General features: G+C 31.2%; 1 protein-coding gene across 1 annotated transcript; it reads right to left on the bottom strand.

Moving 5' to 3' along the window:
• Positions 1–14132: 14132 nt before the first annotated feature.
• On the bottom strand, positions 14133–16331 carry LOC121116027 (putative carbonic anhydrase 3). The gene is made up of 4 exons (XM_040710223.2): positions 15850–16331; positions 15410–15498; positions 14805–15347; positions 14133–14734 (listed from the first exon to the last, which is right to left on the bottom strand). The coding sequence occupies exons 1-4, from the start codon at positions 15968–15970 to the stop codon at positions 14519–14521; spliced, it is 969 nt and encodes a 322-aa protein (XP_040566157.1). The 5' UTR covers positions 15971–16331; the 3' UTR covers positions 14133–14518.
• Positions 16332–21545: the final 5214 nt, after the last annotated feature.

The following is a 21545-nucleotide window of genomic DNA, read 5'->3' as shown; positions in this document are numbered from 1 at the left end:
TTACATTTAAAAAAAAGTTATTGCTAATTTATCTAGATTAAGTTTTGATAAAGTTTCACATGGTCCAGAAATATCTAACCTTATACATATGAACATCCCCAAAGCAACTATAACAAACGAAACCAAAATATATATAATTATGATTTCACCTTCTAAAGTAGGAAACGTGAACTAATTTTTGATACGTCAGTTGAAAATTTATAGGTAAGACAAACTTAAAATATTGGAATTTCTTTGAAGGACAGTTTTAAGAAAAAGGAAAAATTATTATGTATTATAATACATTGATTTGAATAAAATTTACAGAATCACTAGATTTACATCTGACCAGCAATGCTAATTGCTAGCCTTTTGGATATGTTCAAATAAATGAAAAATATGAAAATTAACTTGTTAATCTTGATAATTTGAAAAATGATTTGGAGGAAATGTGATTAGCTGTCATGACGTTTAATTAAATCAGATATAAGCAGCTGTGACTAGGGGGGGGGGATGGAAACAAGCAAGGGCATTGTCAATCATTACTTCTTTGTTGATCCTCAATTCTACTCTGAGTCCGACAAGGACTTAGAATTATAACTCCACAACTAATCCTCATGGTGACTCTCTGTCTTTTATGGGCACACCCAAATAATCAATAAGATTTTGAAAAGAATTGAATGTAGTAGAAGAGGAAGTTCACTCCTCAGAAATTAAATTATAATGACAACAGTTTAGGAAAAGAAAATTCACTCTGAAGGTTGCCTACTCAAAAAAAAAACCCCCCAAAAAAACAAACAAAACTGGGCGATCTAAAAAAAACAACCATACAGAATAACTTTATGTAACAAAAATTGGGATCGCAAAATGTTGTATTTATCCCAAACTACCATGATTTGTTTGAGAAAATTTATTTCTCTGCTCAGATTTTAAGGGTTCCATGAGGGAAAATTGAGATTGAAAAAAAAACAAAAACTAGTGCAACTTTTTTTATTTTCTAAAAAAAAACAATCAAATCAATTTTGTCTTTTCATAATATGTAATACCTGAAGTTAATTGTCTAAACCATAAATGCTCCTTACTGATTTTCCAAATGACAATGTTGAGAGCCTTGTAAACACTTTGAACAGCCTAAACCAATGCTACCGAGTTCGAAGACGAGTAATTAAATTAGGACTATACAGGGTGTTGTTGCATTTATAATTTATACAGGAGTTTAATTTTCTGGACTTTAAAACAAGACATACTATTTATTAATTACCTGTAAATCATTCAATATTAGTTTTCTATTTCTTCTATTTTTTAAGGAAGTTTCATGAAAGGTATACATAAAACTGGTTTTCTAAAGGTTATTTTTCGAAATGGTCAAAAATATAAGAACAAAGCCTTTTTTAAAAAGCAGGTTTAAAAGTGGAAAAGAATGCATGTTTTTTAGTAAAATGGATAGTAACAATTATTCTTGTCATAACATTAGTAATGCATATTATAACTGTTGTAAAAATGGTATTACTTCTTATAAAATATGGAAATTGGAAACGTCAAGTTGAATAACCATGGTCAACATGATTTAAACTTAATATTTATAATTAAGTACGGACAGGTATATGTGGGATCGGTATTACTGAGCCAATTCCGATTACCAATTCTGATACTACCAAAAATATCGATTCTTGCTGATTCCTATTCATAAGTATACACCTATTTTTATTCCTAAATCTAATTTAAAAACATTAACCTCCCAACAACAAAATATGGAGAAAATATTAACTGAATAGAAATAATAATTAATCTGACTTGCAATCACACCTGAAAGTATTCTATATTTTTCATTAGTAGAATGATTGGCCTTTAAGTAACAAGATTCAAGCTATCTTTCTTTTTGGGGATCAGAGCAATTCGTCCTCTAGTACCAACTGTTTTTCACTTTCCTAAAACTCCACTTTATCTCAGATTTCCTAGCAACTTTCAATTAGTCCTTGCATAAGTACATATTTAAGGCTACATTCAAATAAGATAATGAATCTTTACCTTCACTATGCAACTAAATGTGCATAAATTGTAAAGAAATTCAGGTATATTTTTTAACTCACCCCTTTTTTTGGAATTGGTAATCTCAAGAATGAATTTTCTTTTCATAAGTTGTTGTCATTGTTACTAACTCTTGAGTAGTGACCTTCCTTTTATACTAAATTCGAATATATTCAAAATCTTATAGCACATTCGTGTGGGCTCATAAAAGAAAGACAGAAAGTAGCCTTGAGGATTTAATGTAGAGTTATTAATGTAAGTCATTCTTGGACTCAGATGGAATTGAGGATCGACATCGGAGTAATGCTTGCCATTGTCTTTATTTTATTTCCATCTCCCCCATTGTCACTGTTTATATATATATGCAAATGCATCTTTGGTCACCTACGAGTGTGTGTGTGGGGGGGGGAGAAATCACATCACGTATTGTTACCTGTTTAAGGAGGGACGTTGGTGGAAAAAATAAGAATATACTCAAGATGTGCGGTAGAATTATAATACTTATAACCCCTATATTAGAGTAAGTGGGGAGTATTTTGCGTTCCTTTTTAAAAGTAGCTTTAGGGTCCATTAACTCTGACGTGAAAGTTTTATTTAAAGAGGAGGAGGTTATGTATTCATAGTCTATTTTCAAGTATTTTAATAATAAACTTCTTAGGACTTTTTCCATATATATTTTTACGAGGAGAAGTTATATTTATGTAAGTTTAGGTATAGGTTTACCCTTGCAGACGGGAAAGCAAGTTGTTTGTTGATTTTATAGTAGTCCAAAAAGGGCTTACAATTATTGTAAGCCCTTTTTAAACTCAAAGTAGGATTGAGGATCGTTATGGAAGTAATTCTTGTCTTTTTTGATTTTCTTCCCCTCTACAGCCTCGTCACGGCTGAGTGTAGCTGATCTAATGAAACGTCATGATAGCTAAGCTGCTCTACTTGAAAACATTCTTTAAATTATCAGGGTTACCATTTTGATTTTCGTGTTTTTTTAAAATTTTATTTTAATCACTATACATTAATTTGGCAATAAATTTAGCGACTCATAACTTTTAAACGTAACTAATCTCTCAATCTTTTTCTTGGTTTTTGGATCATATGGATCGCTCTTTGAATATATTATTTTTATAAAACATTTTAAAAACGCCAGTATGATTATTTGAATAATTATGGAAGGTCACTGATTAATGAATTATTACTCATCATTATATTAAACCTTAGGTCTAAGGTGATTTAAACATTAATGTTACTGAAAAATTACAAAAGTATGATAGTAATTTTGATTTATCCATGCACAGTCTTTTTTTTTTAAATAATGCTTATCTTCTTGGCAATCAAAACAGTACTTATAACATGTTTTCTATTATTTTATCTACATTTTCGACAATTTACATTCCAGAGGAAAGTTCATCTTTCATGGAACGGAATCGACGGAACCAAAATTGCGTGTGATTGTCTGTTTTGTATCAGGACCATAAAGTCAATTCATATTTTCTACCACCTGCTTTGTCTTGTTCGAAAAGTAACTATAAAATATGGCGTATTTTCTATTTACTGGCGTCAATCTTTGACTCACTCTCAAAACTTTACTAAGTGGAGAATCAAAAAACTGATTACATTATATTTAATAATGTAAATCGTGTGCATTTTTTAGACGACATGTTCTTTTTTGTTTTGTTTTTAGTTGGTAAATTGTAGACTGCATTTTCTTATCCTACGCTGTTGTCAGTATTATTTAACTGTTGAGTTATGATCTTCTATTTTCACAGAAAATCAAATTTTTTGGAAAAATAAATTGAAATGTTAAATTCTCTTGTAAAAAGCAAAAATTTCTTAATTAAGAGAGGGGGCTATTCTTCTTTTTTTTTTTAACATAACTTAGAAAGATTAAATATCAGTAATAAATAAAAATCGAAGTTGTAAATTAAACATAATTTTCTAGATGCTGATCCAATTTCCAATTAATCGTCACATCACTACTTTGAGCCAATCATAATATATTTAGAATTATGTCATTCAAATTTTGTCACAGATAAAAATATAAATCAGATGATTTTTACCCCAGCATGTTAATTAATGATCATTTACATTTCATAATTTAATTTAAAATACCCACAAGTGGAACATTTCATCTACAATGCATCTGATATATTGCTATCCTTCTTCAAAGTCAATCAATACTTGAAGCTTATCTAATGATCAATATCAATTTATATTTCAATGATGAAAAAGCTTATTTTTTAACAGTTGAAATGTTACTTATTAGGAAAGAAACCAAATATAAAAAAACCATTCTTTATTTTTCATAATTAATTTAATTGTCAATGTGATGTGATCTCGTCAAAAACAAAATGTATTTACTTTCAAACATTTTTCTAAGCGAGAGATTCGAAAATAATATTATTGATAGATATATAAAGTTTTTAGGTTTAGAAAAGCCCTCTTGTTTATCAAGATGTAATGATGAGAACTTGTGATCCTCAGCACAAGGGGCAAATGCTCTGGTCCATTCTACTATTATTCAACGTCCTGTTTTGCAATAAAATCAAAGAGTCAAAAATCATTTTTGTTTACCTTTAAGGCACAACCCCTAATTCCTTAATATTCGTTGGTAACATTTTGAGGGTCAATCGGGCACGGACCAACTAAAAAATATATTATTTGCTAAATAATATGATAGCCTGTGAGGTTGTTGTTTAAACTAGTCATTAAAAAAATGGCACATGCTGAGAAACATTTTCTTAGGGCCCTCTATGTGAGTAACATAGATATACTTTATAGAAAACAGTATTATAATTCATCGACTTGTATTATTTTGCCACACTCTGTACCTTTATTTTAAACTGATATAAGTAAACAACGCCCATGCTCCATTGGTATTGAAACTAATAAAATAAAAAAGTCAACTGATCATAAATATTAAATAAGTACTTTGAGCTAGTTCGAGCCATTGGTTTCACCTGACAAAAGGGGGTATAAGATGCAAGACGTCATAATATGTATTTTAGTAAAATATTTATTTATTACAATGATAAAATCTTTAGAATAGTTCATAAACAAAGTAACAAAACATTAATATCCGCAAAATGGCACTGAAATCTTGAGTTTTGTAAATAAATAAAGAAACAAGTAAATACCACTCAAATCTTATAGACTGTTTTCTTGTTACGTCAGCATTGTTGATGTTCGCCAAGATTGATAGCAATACATTCCTGTTCTCGATAGTATTAAGAAAAACTGTGTACCATTCGATGTCAAAATGTGACCCATAAATAAAAGGACTTTAACCTTACCTTCTATCAAAAATATATCCCTCACTAACCTAGTTCTATTATACATATATCTGACCCCAAAATATATTAAAAGTATGTTATTACATCATTAGTTGTTATACAATCTTATTTCTATAATGTAGATCAAAAAGTTGGCTATTACAATGAAAATAATAAAAAAATTCCTCTAACGATCTAACTTTCTTGTCCCAAATCAATGACAAAATTATTATCAATTTTACAAACCCAGCAATTTTTAAGGATTTTTAGTACATACTTCTTTGATTTAAATCAAATATTAGTGTTTATCATTTGCATCAAGTAGTAATCGATATAAATGTTAAGTTTTTTCGATTCTATGAGCCATTTGATAAAGTTTAATATTTTTATGAGGGGGTTGTCCATTTCATTTAGAAAAAATATCAACTTTGAACCCCCAACTACGATGCAATTTAGGACGTCTTTGCAAACACTCTATTATATCAATTACCTATATCATCAACCATTATTTGGACTTCTCTCTTCGATAGAGGAGTATTCACCAGCCGAGGCATTCGGCAATAAGAAGCCCTTCAAAATAATAATAACAAAAATGAGAAAGAAAATTGATTGGTATAATTGTGCTAATTAGTAGCATTTTAGGTATGTTAAAAAGAAACCGAAAATCAAAATGGTAACCTTGATTATTTATAGAATTTTTTGAAGGAGAGCAGCTTAGCTGTCATGATCTTTGATTAGATCAGCTACAATCAGCAGTGACAAGGGAGAAAATGTAATAAACAAGGACGTTGGGAATAATTACTCTGATGTCAATCCTCAATTGTGCTCTGAGCACAATTGAGGATTTACAATTACAACTCCACGACTAATCTTCAGGATATTTTATGAAATCACAAATATTCTCAATGTGGTTACGTATACATTAATAATAGCTTATATAGAGTAGAAAAGGATGTTAACTCCTTAGAAGGGATTAAATAATAATTATAGCAGTTTACGAAAAGAAAATTCACTCTGCTCCTCATGCCTACTCAAAAAATAATAATAATAATAATGGGCTCTCAAAAGCTTGTATTTGTCCCAGGCTACTATGACTTTTAAATCTTTGTTTGACCAAATTCCTTCATATGCTCAAATTTTAAGGGCTATATGAGTGAAAATTGAGATTGAAAAAAAAAAAAAAAACTTGAGGAATTTTTTTCCTTTTCAAATTGAAAAGACAATCGAATCAATTTCGTCTTTTCATAATAATCTCTTAGTACAATTTATACCGGAAGTAAATTGTCTAAGCCATTGGTGCTCAGCACGGAATTTTTCCAAATGACAATGTTGATAATAGCCTTCGAAAATACTTCAAATGTTCTGAGCCAATGCTATAGTACCCGAATTTGGAGTTGAGTAATTTAATTAATATGAATGTATAAATAGTTAATCACATGTAATTTATTAAGTTATGATTTTCTAATTTTTTTATTTTTTTTTGAGGTAGTTGCATTTAAGCTCTACATTAAACTGGTCCTCAAATGGGTGCTTTAGAAATTGTGAAAGAGATACTTTATTTTTATTTTTTTAAAGCAGGTTTTAAAATGAAAGAATTCCATATTTTTAGTAAAATGGATAGTAATAATTCTTCTTGTCATAAAATGAGCCTTGTAACGATATATAGCCTTGTATTTCTATTAACCTTGGGATAAATGAGAAATTTTTGTCCATAGATGGAGACTAATCAAAAAAATCAATCTATATATTTAGACCCATAAAGTGACTCACGATTTGAAAACAATTAAATGTCGGTCTACCGTCTGAGATCGTAATGTGGACTAAAATATTGGTCCAAATTGCTATAAAAAATGACTTAAAAGGGTAATTCCAGTGTTATGGACGTTACATTCAGAGATAAATTTGGATACTAAGGTTAACATTACCAAGCTCTTGATTTAAATTAGGAAATTGAATATATATATTTTCGTTACACATATTCTGAATTCTGTGAATTTATCTTTCAAAGACTAACAATGTTAAATATCATTTTGTAGGGAAAGGTTTGAGGAATCCAAAAATCATATTTAGATAAATATTTTTTCCTCTTAAAGAAAGAATCACAAAACAGTGCCGTTACGGATGTTAGATTTTTGCGTTACGGGTTTTACACATCTGAAGTAGACAAAAAAAGGAATATCATAAATAGGGCCTTACCCATATATGTTTAACTTCACTGGCCCAGTTACAGCGTCAAACCAGTCTGGAGGGCCGACTCTTCTTTAACTTTATTGCTTAGTTTATGGATAGTGTTTATCAGCCAAACAGAGAATTATTTGGTGTTATTTGTTGATTTTTCTTTTCTTTTTTTATTATCTAAAAAGCCTTAAATAAAGCCTAACATTACCAAGCTCTTGATTTAAATTAGAAAATTAAATATATATATTTTCGTTAGACATATTGTGAATTCTGTATATATTCTGGGATATATTTTTGATAGAAGGTAAGGTTAAAGTCCTTTTTATTTATGGGTTACATTTTGACATCGAATGGTACTCAGTTTTTCTTAATACTAGTGAAAAAAGGGATTTATTGTTATAAAGCCTATGCCTTAAAGCATATTAAATGAAAATTAAAGAAATATTGAAAACATAAAATCATACTTTTAGTGTGAAAATCAAAATTAATTGAACAAACAGCAACTCATTTTTTCGTAGGAACTGAATTTCGGTTTCTGTATCGTCTTTTCGTTGTTCTGGTGGTTGAAGAGAGACAAATGGGCAGGCATGAGGCCTGAGCACTAGAGTACATCCTGTGTTTGATCTGTCCTCATGACAAAAAATGGACATAATGCACTCCCTGTGTGCCATGAAGAGTGGGCACATTTTCCCACTTAACCTCTAGCTCCTGTTTGTCTGTGAAGCTCATCAAGAGTTACCTCTTCGATGGTGATGTTTGGGTATATCTTTAAAGCGACTCTGAAAAAATAGGCATCAGTTTTTACAATTCCCTGTCGACTGAACACAGCCGTACTGACAGCCCACTTCACCGTGCCTCCCACACCGTCGAAAATAAAAAGAAATAATCATTATTAGCTCTTTACTCCATTCCTAAGATTCATTCCATAAAGTATCTACTGGTATATTTATTTATAAATACCGTAATTTTAACATGATTGATTTTATATCATTTTAGCTGTGTCAACAAGTAACGTCCGCTACGCTCGGAAATAATATTAAAAATAAGAGCAGGATGACAATTGTTGCTAATATGTCACCTTTATAAAAGTTATCTTTGTTTGGAATGTTTGGTTGACATTGTTTTCAAAATGTATGTTTCATGACAACTTTTCCTATTAAAACGTTATTGACATTACATGAGTTGTACCATTAACGGGCATCACAAAAACACGTTCCACTAGCCAATGAAAAGACGCAAAATACATAACTGATTTACACATTGACACAACAGACATCAGTAGGATATTTTAACGTACCATACTGGCCATTAAGAATATCATACAATTTTGTTCACTGAAAAGTAAATGTTTATAGTATTGCGTCTCATCATTGTATTGAGAAAAACATGTACATCATTGCAGGAATATTGTAATCAGACGTATTTTCCTCTTCAAAATATATACCTTGGTGATACATTTTAACTAATTTTTGTTATTAATATGAAACTTTTTATTTTTCATGGTGAGGTTGACATTTGCATAGAGTTGCCCATGACGGAACAAAAAAAAAATGTTATTGGACAGAGTATCAACACAACTAACTACCACGAACTGGTTTTTAGTTTTTTTTTCATTATCTTTTGAAGAAAAAAAGTTTGGAGATATAATAAATCATGGAATGTTAGACACCTGGAATAATCATGCATACTTTATTCCCACATGAGAGAGGGGAATATCAAAGAGGTGATTTGTTAAAAAATAAAAAAGAAGTCAATATTATTTTTTAATCCATTCCTTCAAGAGAGAGAGAGAGAAAAAAGAAAAAAAGCTATGCTGCATGTGAAATGTGTCTAGAAAAGTGACACAAGTCAGGAGTATTTTTAGCTAGCTAAAAAAATGAACCGACGATCAACATGGTAACCTTGACGATTTGAAGAATATTTTGAAGGAGATCAGCTAAAATCACCTGTGACAAGGGTTCATCCATTGTCTAGAACTCCATGAATAAAGACATCCTTTTGCAAATCATAAGAGTATTTGCTACATGCACTGAACATTTTTGTATTCAATTTGAGTTGAACAAGTCAACGTTTGAACACTTCAATTAAGGGCCATGGATAAAGGAAAAGTCGACAGCTTTTTATTTAGGGGTGGCATAATATATGTACATGTTAAAAAATCAAAAATTATAGAAAGATTTGAATTGCTCATCGACGTTACATTCATATGTATTGGTGACAAATGATTGACACTCCCTTCATTTTCTTAATAGATCAACGTTCGATTAAAATATATATAGTTCATATCCCTCTTTCAATTGGATATAATGGATAAATTATCAAATAATTGAGTCTAAGTAGTCTGAGAGTACTGAATTAACTTAGCGGAAGAGTGATATTGAAAATCATGTACTTACATTTATATAATATATGTGTGAAATACAGTAAAGTCTTGGATAACGAGGGCTACACTCTTGTCAGAGAAGTGTTTGCCATTCAAAATCCTAATAAATCAAAACTGAACAAGATATAAAAATATAGATTTTCTCATAGGATGCATGGGAGGATAAAAAAATGTCAAATCCTTGACTGTATCTAGATACAGTGAACCCTTGTATTAGGAGCAACCCCTGAGTCAGAGTAATGACCGTGTCAGATCTGAAGAGTCGTACTCAAGTTTTAATTACACGCAAGATAGTCAAAAGGTCTAAACTTTCGAAAGTAAATTCCATGCCTATAGAGCTATTTATAACATAAAATGAAACTTTGATTTTAAGAACAGAGTATTTTAGGGTTATTGGAAAGGAAATGTACCTTGTTTCCCCTTCGTGCTTTGGAATATATATAATACCTACATATTTTAGCTTGTGACTTGAACCAGAGATGAAGTAAAATACTCGCAGCTCTATTCAGATACGAAATGAATAGATTCATACTTGAATTAGAATCGAGACTTGAATTAGACTAACAAACGCCATTTTTTGCAAATTATTATTATAATTAAAGGTATGATTTAAGCTTCATATATCAGGACTAGATTCTCACTTATTTTCCTTTTATCAATATTCTGAACGTAGAATTCGAATTAGAAGCTCTTCTTAAGCCGTGCACAATTCCGTACAATTAATAAATAATAATTCCTTAGTTTGGATAAATAGGTATATTACTACCAACTGATTTTTCTGTTTATTTTTAGACCAAAGGTTGAGACATAAAATAATCAGTAATGACGTGTAGTCTCAATAACTGAAACTCAAGGCTTGACTTGGATTTATTTCGATCCCGTTAAAAGTGACTTGTGAACAGCTTCGATAAAAAAATCAACGCTGACTTAGTTTATTTCTTCTGCGAGGTATAATTTACGACATTTGATTGATGATGCAAGGAGAAGGTGAGATGGGCCGTTGGCCATTTTGAAGTATTGATTAAAGAACTACCTATATGTATTAGACGAATGAAAACAGAACTACTAGGTCGGAGAGAAACCTCAGCGAAAAAAATTGGTAACCAAACGGTTGGTCAAGTAGGCCTCCCGAGGTCTAAGGATGTAAGTAAAAATGGTTCCGCTACAGAATCGCTACCTCATCAATTTATACGAATAAATCGAATAATGAGGATGAGAGTACAAATTTCCCATTCTGTAGTGAGAAAATAGAAACGTGAGTACAGCTTCTCTACAAATATTATAAGATAAATCCTTTGGTACGAATGTGTGAACTAAAAAAAAGAAGAAAATATCTACGTATGGACGTCAAAACCGGATTGGGTAGTGGCCTCTGATCCGAATCCTCATAGGAATTTTATGTTGGAAGCCATCATCAGCAATGCGAAAGTGATAATTTATGCAACAAGAAACCCATTCCAACAAATTTGGGAGGTGTACTCGAAAAAAAACTCGACTTTTAGCAAATTTATCTAACAATGGTCGTAAATTCGGACTTTCAGGTGTTTGTATTAAAAAATTGAAAAAAAGTAGTGGTTTTTAGTGTTGTTTTTCCTATTACTATTTTATGTTTTACCCTTGTCAGATATGTGCTGGAATTTTATTATATTAAGTTAGAATGTTTGTTTTTTGTCATAATTATAAAGAAAGGTTTATTGGGCTAAAAAAAAAATAGCTATTTGTATATGGCGACCTATTTTAATTTCCAAAAAATGGATATTTGACCAGATTTTTATTGGTGTCACAGGGGAGGGTTAAATATTTTTAAATTCATCTAAGATATTTTGTATTTGGTTCTTAAATTAAAAATTTAATCTATGTAATAATTTATTTTTAAATTTAACTTCTTTTTAATTTTGTGAGATTGTCATCACGTAAAAGAGAAAAATTGGTCACCTCACTGACCAATATCAATTCCTTTTGACATTAAAACCATTTATAAACTATACATTTATTGCATACATCACCAGCTCTTAAGTATCTCGCAATCCGAGGTTTTATCCATATTTTAATATGGAGATAAATAAGAAATCACGTAATGAAATATGTTTGAGAAGAAACTAAGGATCGTCACATAGACAATTTCTACTATACAGGTGTGCGAGTCTAAAACTGAACATTCCTTTAAATTTTATACCATACACATATTCGTGATTTTATTGAGTTGAAACTGGCTTATACTTCTAGACAAGGGTCTTGACTAGCTATAAACAAAACTTCAGTAAAATCTAAATAGCAACAGTGATACAACAGCTGATAATATGGAGAGACGTCAAGTCACAATTTTGGAACTTTCCGCGCGGGTAAAAACTCCCACTGAAATTGACAAGATTCTGAACTGCAGCTGCACCACCGTTCACAGCGTGGTAGCCAAAAGGACTCATGAGGCGACTACAAGATCTAAGTCAAGGCCTCAAAGGTCGGACAAAATCGTTGCTGCCGTGAAAAAGTCTGTCGAGGACAAGAGAGGCAAGGTCACCGTCAGTGGCCTCTCCAGGGAGTTCAACGTCCGCAAAAGGACCATAGACCGGCTAGTTAAGAAAGATCTTGCCCTTAAGTTCTACAAAAGAACCCCTCGTCAATCCCTCAAGCCTGTAGACAAGGAAAAACGCCTAAAATTTAAAGGAGTGTTCAGTTTTAGACGCGCACACCTGTACACTTTACAAATATCACCACTAACAATTGCCTAATCATTCACTTAGGGTTAAACATTGACAGACAATAATTCAAATACTAATTATGGGACAGAAATATAATATATTTATTTTTTAACATTTTATATAAACACTAAAATAAAAGTATAATATCAGTATAATGAATTAATTAATCATTCAAAAACAATTAGTAATTAATAATATGGCTCTCTAAGAAAGGTTTTTTTTTCACTCAGTGTAATTTAACTATACGTAATAAAATGTAAATTCAGTTCATATATAAGCTCTGATTTTGTACAAAATCTAAAATAAAATGAAAAAAAAATTGTGAAAAAATTAACTCTCATAAAAATAGACATAATTGACTAGACATTAAATAATCTCTGTATCGTAAAAGAAGGGTAATATAATATACCTGGGTATGTACTAGGGTTTCTCTGTCTAGATCACATTTTCCCGGAATATCCCGGGGATTTACAAGGAGATCTCGCATTTAATGGGGCATTAGCAGACAAACAAAGATTCTCGGCAAAGTGGTGTGACAGTATATAGTTTCGGAGTGCTTCATGAATAAATTAAAAAGTGGTTTCCTATTTAATTTATTTTTCTTCCCCCTCAAATACAAATAATATTATCATTCAGAGAGTTGTATTATTTTACCGCAAGGTAACGCCACTCTCTGTCGCTTTACTTACAAACTAATGTAAGTAAACAACGCTGATGCTGACAGTTATAAAATGATGAAGTCATCAAAGGTCCCTTCAGGATTTTTATGGAAGTCCTGAGGAAAAAATGTTTTGACAATTTTGATTTTTTTTAAAGAGTATTAAATTTAAAAAAAAAATATTTTCGAAAAATGGTTCCAGCTCCACAGTTATCTGTTTACGTATTTTAAAAAAAATTGTGTCCTGCTAGCTAAAAATAAAAAATCCTTGCACTATTAAGGATGAGGTAAATAGTAAAAAAATAGAATAATATATTATTTCTTTTTAAAATATAAAAAGAAATATTTTAACTGCACATCATTTATTGTTAATTGTCGGGATCTCGATGTGTAAAGCTTTATTTGCCGGGAAATGAGGAACCCTAGTATATATATTATACACAAGAAGGACTAAAATTCTTAATGGCTTACTAGACATGTTATTGGCTATAATGGGATATTGTGTAGTGGGAGAGTGATCAAGGGCGTTTGCAGGATAATATTTAGGGGGAGTGGGGGACTGTGTTTCCGGATTTCTTTTATTAAAAAATAAAAAATAATTGAAAAATTAAATTTCAAATGTTAATTTTTTTGAAGAAATTTTTTAAACCTCATTGCTATTCACAAAAAAAATCAAAAATCTAATGTTGTTCACAAAAAATCAAAAAATTATTGAAATAAATAATTTTTTGGAGAAAAACTTCAAAAATCCATAGTTATTTACAGAAAATTAAATCTTTTGGAAAAAAGAATTTAATTAATGAAATTTTTTCGAAAAGAAAATTGAAAAATTAAATTTCAAATGTCAATTTTCTTGAAAAAATAATTAAAGATTAAATTTTCTAGTAAAACGAAAAAAACTTCTGAATAATTGGGAGGGGGGGGCTACAGCCCCTGCAAACACCTCTGATGATTGGATTGGTAGAAAATTGAAAGATTTAGATTTGTTGAGTGTTACATTTTGTAACTTCATATCGGTATAACATGTATTGCAATATGTACATTTAAAATTTAGCATTCCTACATAAATTCAACATTTAAAATAGTTATGATAATGTTATTGGATATTATCCAAATAATTTCTGACAAAAGTGACAGCTTTTTTTTCTCAGGATACATAGAGGGGTGACCCCCCTCAAAACACGTATCCTTCGGCACCCTTTTTTATATTTGTTGAATCTCTATAGAAATGCTTCTCCTACGTATTTATTTGCAATTGATTAGAGAAAAGGGAGGGAAGGGGGATCGTCAGTCCAGTGTTCATTTGTCCATCATGGACAACAAGGTATTAATGAGGAAAGGATGTTAGTATAAAGGGTAAGAAGAGAGAGAAACAGAGAAGGGACAAAGATATCTGAGCCAAAGGACTAGAGGAAACTTCCATTATAATTCGTCCATTGATAGGTTGAGAATTTCTAAAGGTATTGACAAGAGGTTGAGATTCATCTCCATATTGTAGACTTCTAAATTCCTCCAATTGTCTTTCAGAAATACTAACTGGTACCTATAATTAAATATATATTGTAATATTAGGAATATATATAATTTTTTTTTCTTCAAAAAAAGACCCATACCTGATAGACTGTCCAAATGACAATTTGATTGCAGAGAGGAGTTGTAAGAGAGCCCATGTAGCGATAGTATGATTGCTCATTTGCTGGCAAGAGCTGATACAAGGGAAATCCACGAATATCTGTTTCAGTGGAAGCATTCTTGATGGACGAAAGGCCCTTAATGATGGGATCCATAACTGGGTTATCCGATTCCTGAACCACAAATAACACTCCAAAAACAGCAAGAGTATCAAAGGCTCCTTTGCCTTTACCAAGAGCGCCCAAGAGATCTGACCCATACTTTGTATTGAAATGAACCATATGCATTTCCAGAGGATAGGCCCTACCACCAATCAAATGCTCAGAGCCCACATCTGACTCGTCACCCCAATGGAAGTGAAACTGTGCAAATTGAAAAGTGGATCCAAGGCCACCCCCGTTCACAAGGGGTGCTATGGGGTTAGTATTGACTGGAGAGACTTTGGCTGTGTGGCCATTATTAACCAATGTGTATTTCGAAGGAACCATGTCATAGTTTGTGAAAGTTAGTGCCCCAAAGGAAGCCTAGGTGGAAATTTAGAAGAGTAGAAAAAAGTTTGCGGAACTTTTTTCTTTGTGTGAAGTACCTGTATGTTCCCACTTCGTGGGATATCTATGGGGGACTGCCGTGTGCCAACTGTACATAATTTAGCTGCTTCAGGACTCGTGCGATGCCCTAATTTGAAAGACACAATATAAATATAATAATGAAGACAAGGACTATGTTTAGAAAAAGTAATATTTGAGTATAATGAGGCAATCTCATTAATGGATTTTTTACTTTCTGTATTTTAATATACATCATAATGCTTGAGGTCTAATGAACACAAAAGACTCAATAATAGGAATGACATCTTCACTCACTTATAATCACTGTACACGTACGCAATGCATCTTTGAAGTTCAAAAAAGGGATGATGCAATTCCCGCAACATCCCTCTATTAACCCACAACTCCAGTTACCGCGAATCCATTAAATTTTGAACGTACACTAATAAACGTATGTATAAGGATTGAGAACACTTACTGAATGAATCCCAATAGGGGCCGTTGCGTCCGATGGAAGACGTCCCGGAAGAATTTGCTACTGCTGAAGTAATACTCCAAATGGTATGAAGGAAGTAATAAATGAACATTCGGCGGCGCATGATTCAAATATTTTTTTTTTTTTTGTATGTAGTATATTTTCTGCTCAAATGGTATTGACAGTAGTTCTTTAAAAAAAATATCTCTCGGGATTCTCCCTTTGATTCATAAATGAATCTAACAGATTCATTTTGTTATGTAGGATTTTATTAAGAAATAGAAGAAAAAAATCTTAACCGTAGTTTCACACGCCCGATAACCCATCCTCTCATTGCATGTAATTCATTCGATAGTCTTTCTATTAGAACGTATTATAGTAATAATATCGTAGGCACATCATATGCCTTATTCTTCTGCTTCTTTTTATTATTATTCACCACCTCCTCCTTCTTCTTCTTCTCCTTCTTACAGCTTCTTCCTACTACTCTGTCCTTCCTTCCTTAAAAGATGTGTGCTTCTACATGCGTTCCTACGTACTTTCTATGCACAAATCTTCCAAAGATACCCATAGAATGAACTAACATTGTTCTTGGTCATCTGACTCTCAACTTCACCAAATCTTTTTCGGAGCCATAGGAAAGCTCCCAGTCTCTTCTCTTCTCTCACTTTTTCCTCTCTCTTGTTTCTTATTGTTGTTGAAGATCCTCTCTCTCTTACTTCTCTTTGGAACAGAATGATCATACGGACTTTGAATTCTTGTGAGAATATTTAAATAATAAAAAAATAAGAAATAAACAGAAAAGAGGGCCCAAAACCAGTTTACAGTAGTTAGACAATTATTTCCAACCATAAAACCTATTATTCAATAATTGTAGAGAATTGTTTCTGCTAATTTGAATTCTACAAATCCATGATCAAAACCTAAATAAGGTGGCAAAAAAGCAGAAAAATCAACAACTAACAACCAAATTCAGCTTGGGAACAGGAGCGTCTGCAGGGGGTGGGCTGGAGGGACCCTCCCTAAATATTTGAAATTTAATTATTTTTTTAAATTTTGTTTTCCCAAAATTGTAATCTTTTATGAATATATATGATTTTTTGTCATTTTTTACAAAAAATTACATTCTTTGGTAAATAACTGTGGATTTTTGAAATTTTTTGCAAAAAATTTAATATTTGAAATTTAATTTATTAATTTTTTTTCTGAATATATATTTTTCTTATATATATATAATCCTGTGGACGCCCCTGAGGCATTCCATGTCTAGTGTATGTACATACCTTTTGAAAATTTATGACATCGTCAACAGTCATTACAGATTTTGATAATTTTTGGTCAGGATGTTTATTCTAAAAATGCAGCACCATTTCTAAAATTTTAGAGGAATGTCAGTACAAGGGTCAGTTTGGGACTCCCCCAAAGTTCGCCCTTTTCAAAGAATTCTCGAACTGTAGTCGTAGTCAACAGATTTCTAAAATGTTTCCTTCAAAATACATACAAGGGCAAGTACATTAATTTAATTATAATGAAGAAATAGTATATGTAAAAACAAAACATTAATTTATTCAAAATGGCGCCTACACCGAGCTACAAGTTCGATTCTGTCATTTTTTTAAAGTCTTAGCTTATACATATCCTATGAGTAAGCAAAAAATTTGAGTGTGATTTCAATAGTATCATCTTTATTTGGAATTATAATTGGAAAATATCCTATTTGCAAAAAAAGTAAATTCTTTATTTTTTATGCACCATTAATAGCTCAGACATTTTGAATAGTTTGGTGGATATTTCATCAACGCAATATGAAACTCATTTCTCATTGTCTGAAAGGGGTAAAATTATAATAAATATTACTTATAGTGGAAGCAGCGATAGGGATGATCTTTTCAGAGTAATATTTAGAACGATACTGTGGGAGTAAATGACTAACATCACTTAGTCGCTTACATCAAGGGATTTCAGAGTACTACAAAGGCCTATTTGGCGGAGCCTTCACAAAAGAAATAGAGAAAAAAGTATGAAGCCATAATTGAAAGAAGAGGCAAGTATATATATATATAGCTCAGAAGTTGTCAATATGTAATTCCTTTGTTCGATTGTAATATCAATTCTTTTTATTGAAGATAAATGACTTTTCTGTGAAACAACATATAACAAGATATTTACATACATTAGTGATCTAACGAATATCTAAACATGTTACATTCATCCAATATGAACATATAAATATTTGCAAATGAAAAAAATTCGAAAAAGTAAATAGGAATCTTCTTTGTGAATAAAACATTAGATACATTTCAGGTCATTTGATTTTTTCAGCAATGAAGGCCAAAAGGAGTTCAGTAAAAGGCGGCAGAGGGGATTGTTTTCATAATTGTATATCACTTGCCGTGCCATCGAAATGCCAGTTAGTTCACTATAGAATCAGATAAGTACCAGAATGGGTGTTCGGTCAAGAGTGCAAACCTCCGCTTATGGTGTGTTTTCTTAAATTAGATTTTTGCTGTACAAGGTGATCCTTTGAAATCTGAACACTTACTAATTCAATTATTAATGAAGGTTAAGTGATTGAAATTAAGCAGTTGGGCGTCTCCAGAAACACTGTCTACGCCGTTTCTGAGACCAAGACGTTGGAGAGAAAGAAGGGCTCTGTAAAGAAGGTCAAACCGACATGGAGGAGTTAAAGAAAACAGAACTAGCCAATATCCTCAAGTCCACGAGGGGCCATGGAGGAGATATCTGGGTTTCACACCAGATTCTTCAGAGAACTATCAAAAAAGTGGTTGGAAAGAGCTTGAAGGGGAGTGAAAACCACTCAACATGAATCCAAATTGTAGTGACCGTCATCCAATTACCGAGGCCCTCAATGCCACTGTCAGCCAGCACTTGAACGCCATGACAGAGGAGTACATCTGCAGAGGGTGCTAGGATTTTTGCCGCCGCATAGATGCCATCATTGTCACTAAAGGTGGCTACATTAATGATTAAGAGACCTCAAGCACACATCTATTTCTAATATTAACTTTGTTTAAATTCTATTGTTAATTATTAAATTATATCTGCTTGAAGTTAGAAATTTAAAGTGTGCAGATTTAAATGCACTATTCAATATTGAGCATTCTTTTAAAACCTAAATAAAGACACCAATATGAGCTCTGTACTTTAATATGTTTCAAAGTTATTGTCGATGATTTAATTTTAATGTTTTGTTCTACATCATATTTGAACTTGACCTCTCAAAATTAAATGATCATGTATGATCTTCGTACCAAGTTAGATCAAAATCGATCTGTAACTTCTGCCATAATCCTGATGACCAACAGACAAACAAACAAACAGAGGCAAGCCCTAACCTCTGATAAAAAATAGCAGGGGCGTCCGTAGGAGGTGGACTGGAGAGGCTGCAACCTCTAGGATTAGGATTTTAGTTGTCTGCATTTTAGCAATATTAGCATATTCTTAGAAGACAAGTCCACAGAATTATACATATATATTTTTTTTTTCTTTGGGAGGGAGGGCCTTGGTTATTTTAAATATAATATGGTTTGAAAAAAAAAATCAAATTTCATGTTTAAATTTTTTTTTTAAATCCACAACTATTCCCAAAAAATTTAAAATTTTCAAAAACCCATGGTTGTTCACAAAAAAATAATTTTTGTGGAATAATAAATCATAAAACGATTGCTTTTCTCAAAAAAATAAATTGTTTGAAAAAAAAAAAAATTCAAATCTATAGCTGTTCACAAAAATATAATTTTTCTGAGAATAATTTCAAAAGATCTTTGATTGTTCTCTAAAAAAAAAAAGTTTTTTCGAAGAAAAATTTAAAAAATTAGATTTTTTGGAAAAAAAGTTTGAAAATTCACTTCAATTTAAAATATTATATTTTTAGAAAAAAAAATTCAAATATAAAATTTTCTAGTAAAACTTCTCATAACTTATAAAAGTAATAAATAGTTAAAAATAAAAATTGGAATTGCAAATTAACCATTAATTTATTGAAAAACATACGATTTTCCTATTGCCGATTCCGATTAAATCGAGCCATTTCTAATTATTACAATAAAAACATTCTTCTCGTCTAATTGTTATTCCTTCTACAAAATTTAACTCGAAAATGAAAATAAAAGTTTTTTGCCTCCACTATAAAAACTAGCCTGTTCCCTCAAAAAAATCCCCTCAGGAAGTCCCCATTATATTCCCCTCCAACTTGAAAATATCTGTTGTAGTTATCATAAAAGATCGGTAAGGACTGGTCCTTGGACTAACACATTTTATTAGGACCTGAAAGATAGGACTGCAGTATTTTTAAGTGTTTTTTAGACCTCCACCACTATAGATAATTAATAGAATTTTCTCTTTGTGTAAGTTTATTTATCACGTCATACTTTATTTTTCTATCTCGATATTGGAGACAGTGAACGTGGATAGTTGAAACTCTATTATTGCAACCTTTTTATAAACAAAACAAAAAGATATTATTCGAGACGGAGGAGAGGGATCTCGACTCAATCGATCACAATTATTTGAATACGATTCCATATAGTATGTATAAGATAATCTTTGGAGCTTTGCAAAGTATTTTCAAATGTAGGTTGCGATAGTTGAATTTCCACTATCCGTTGTTACTTTTACACAGCAACTGCACCGATGTGAATGCAACTAATATAAAATTTATAAACCCCATAATCATATGACAAAATTAAATTTGCACATTCATAGAGTAAATACCTACCCACTCAATAACAATCAAATAAAGTTCATTTTTCCTGGAACTCAAAATAATACGAGTTTTACTTCATAAATAAGAAGGTAGTTAATTTTAGACCAAAAGAGAAGAGTCCTTAGAAATAACATGAAATTTCAAATTGTACCTACATTCATACATTAGAACTATCCATCTTTTTATTAAAATGGTCAAAATATTTGTATTTTATCTAAGAATTCCCCAACGGTTTATTACCTCAAATATATATGACACGCCCCTCTCATTTCTTTGATGATTAAGAAAAACTATATCTGTAAATGCCTTCTTTAATATTAAACTATTGCAATTCTCCCCCCTTTTTTTTTTTTTGCAAATATATTGGAGAATAAAGAACATGATTACAGCATTTGATTCATTCAAATATTTACTCTAAAAAATAAATGATTGCATCATAGAAAAAACACACGTCAATTTCATCATCATCATCGTTATTATACATCCATTTGACGCTTACAATAATTTTGAAAGACTATTTTCATGGCAAAATGCAAAATGGGAACAGGAGCATCTGCAAGGGATGAGTTAAAGAGAATTTTACTGTTCAATAGATTTTTTTTTGGGCAGGATAAAAAAAAATTACACGAAAATAGGATTCTTTTTTTTTAAGATTTATTTTATAAAAAAAAGGTCCTTCGGGTAAATGATTCAACAGAGTAAAAAATTTAATATTTGTATTTTCATATAAATAATTATAAATTTTAGTCATTTTTTTCCAAAAAAAATAATATTTAAAATGTTTTTCCAAATAATTTAATATTTGAAATATTTTTTCCAACAAATTTAGTTTTCGATTAATAGCTATAGATTTTTTTTTCAAAAAAATTTCAAAAACTGCCTCATCCTAAAAAAATTGCAGACACCCTTGGGTTACCCACAACTTTCAGTAGCATTAATAAACTAGAATGGGCACTCGGTAAAGAGCAAATTG

Source organism: Lepeophtheirus salmonis, chromosome 4, assembly GCF_016086655.4.
Source record: "Lepeophtheirus salmonis chromosome 4, UVic_Lsal_1.4, whole genome shotgun sequence".
NCBI classification, from domain to species: Eukaryota; Metazoa; Arthropoda; class Copepoda; order Siphonostomatoida; family Caligidae; genus Lepeophtheirus; species Lepeophtheirus salmonis.
Note: the sequence above shows the minus strand (reverse complement) of the source record. Positions and strands in the feature narration are given on the sequence as shown.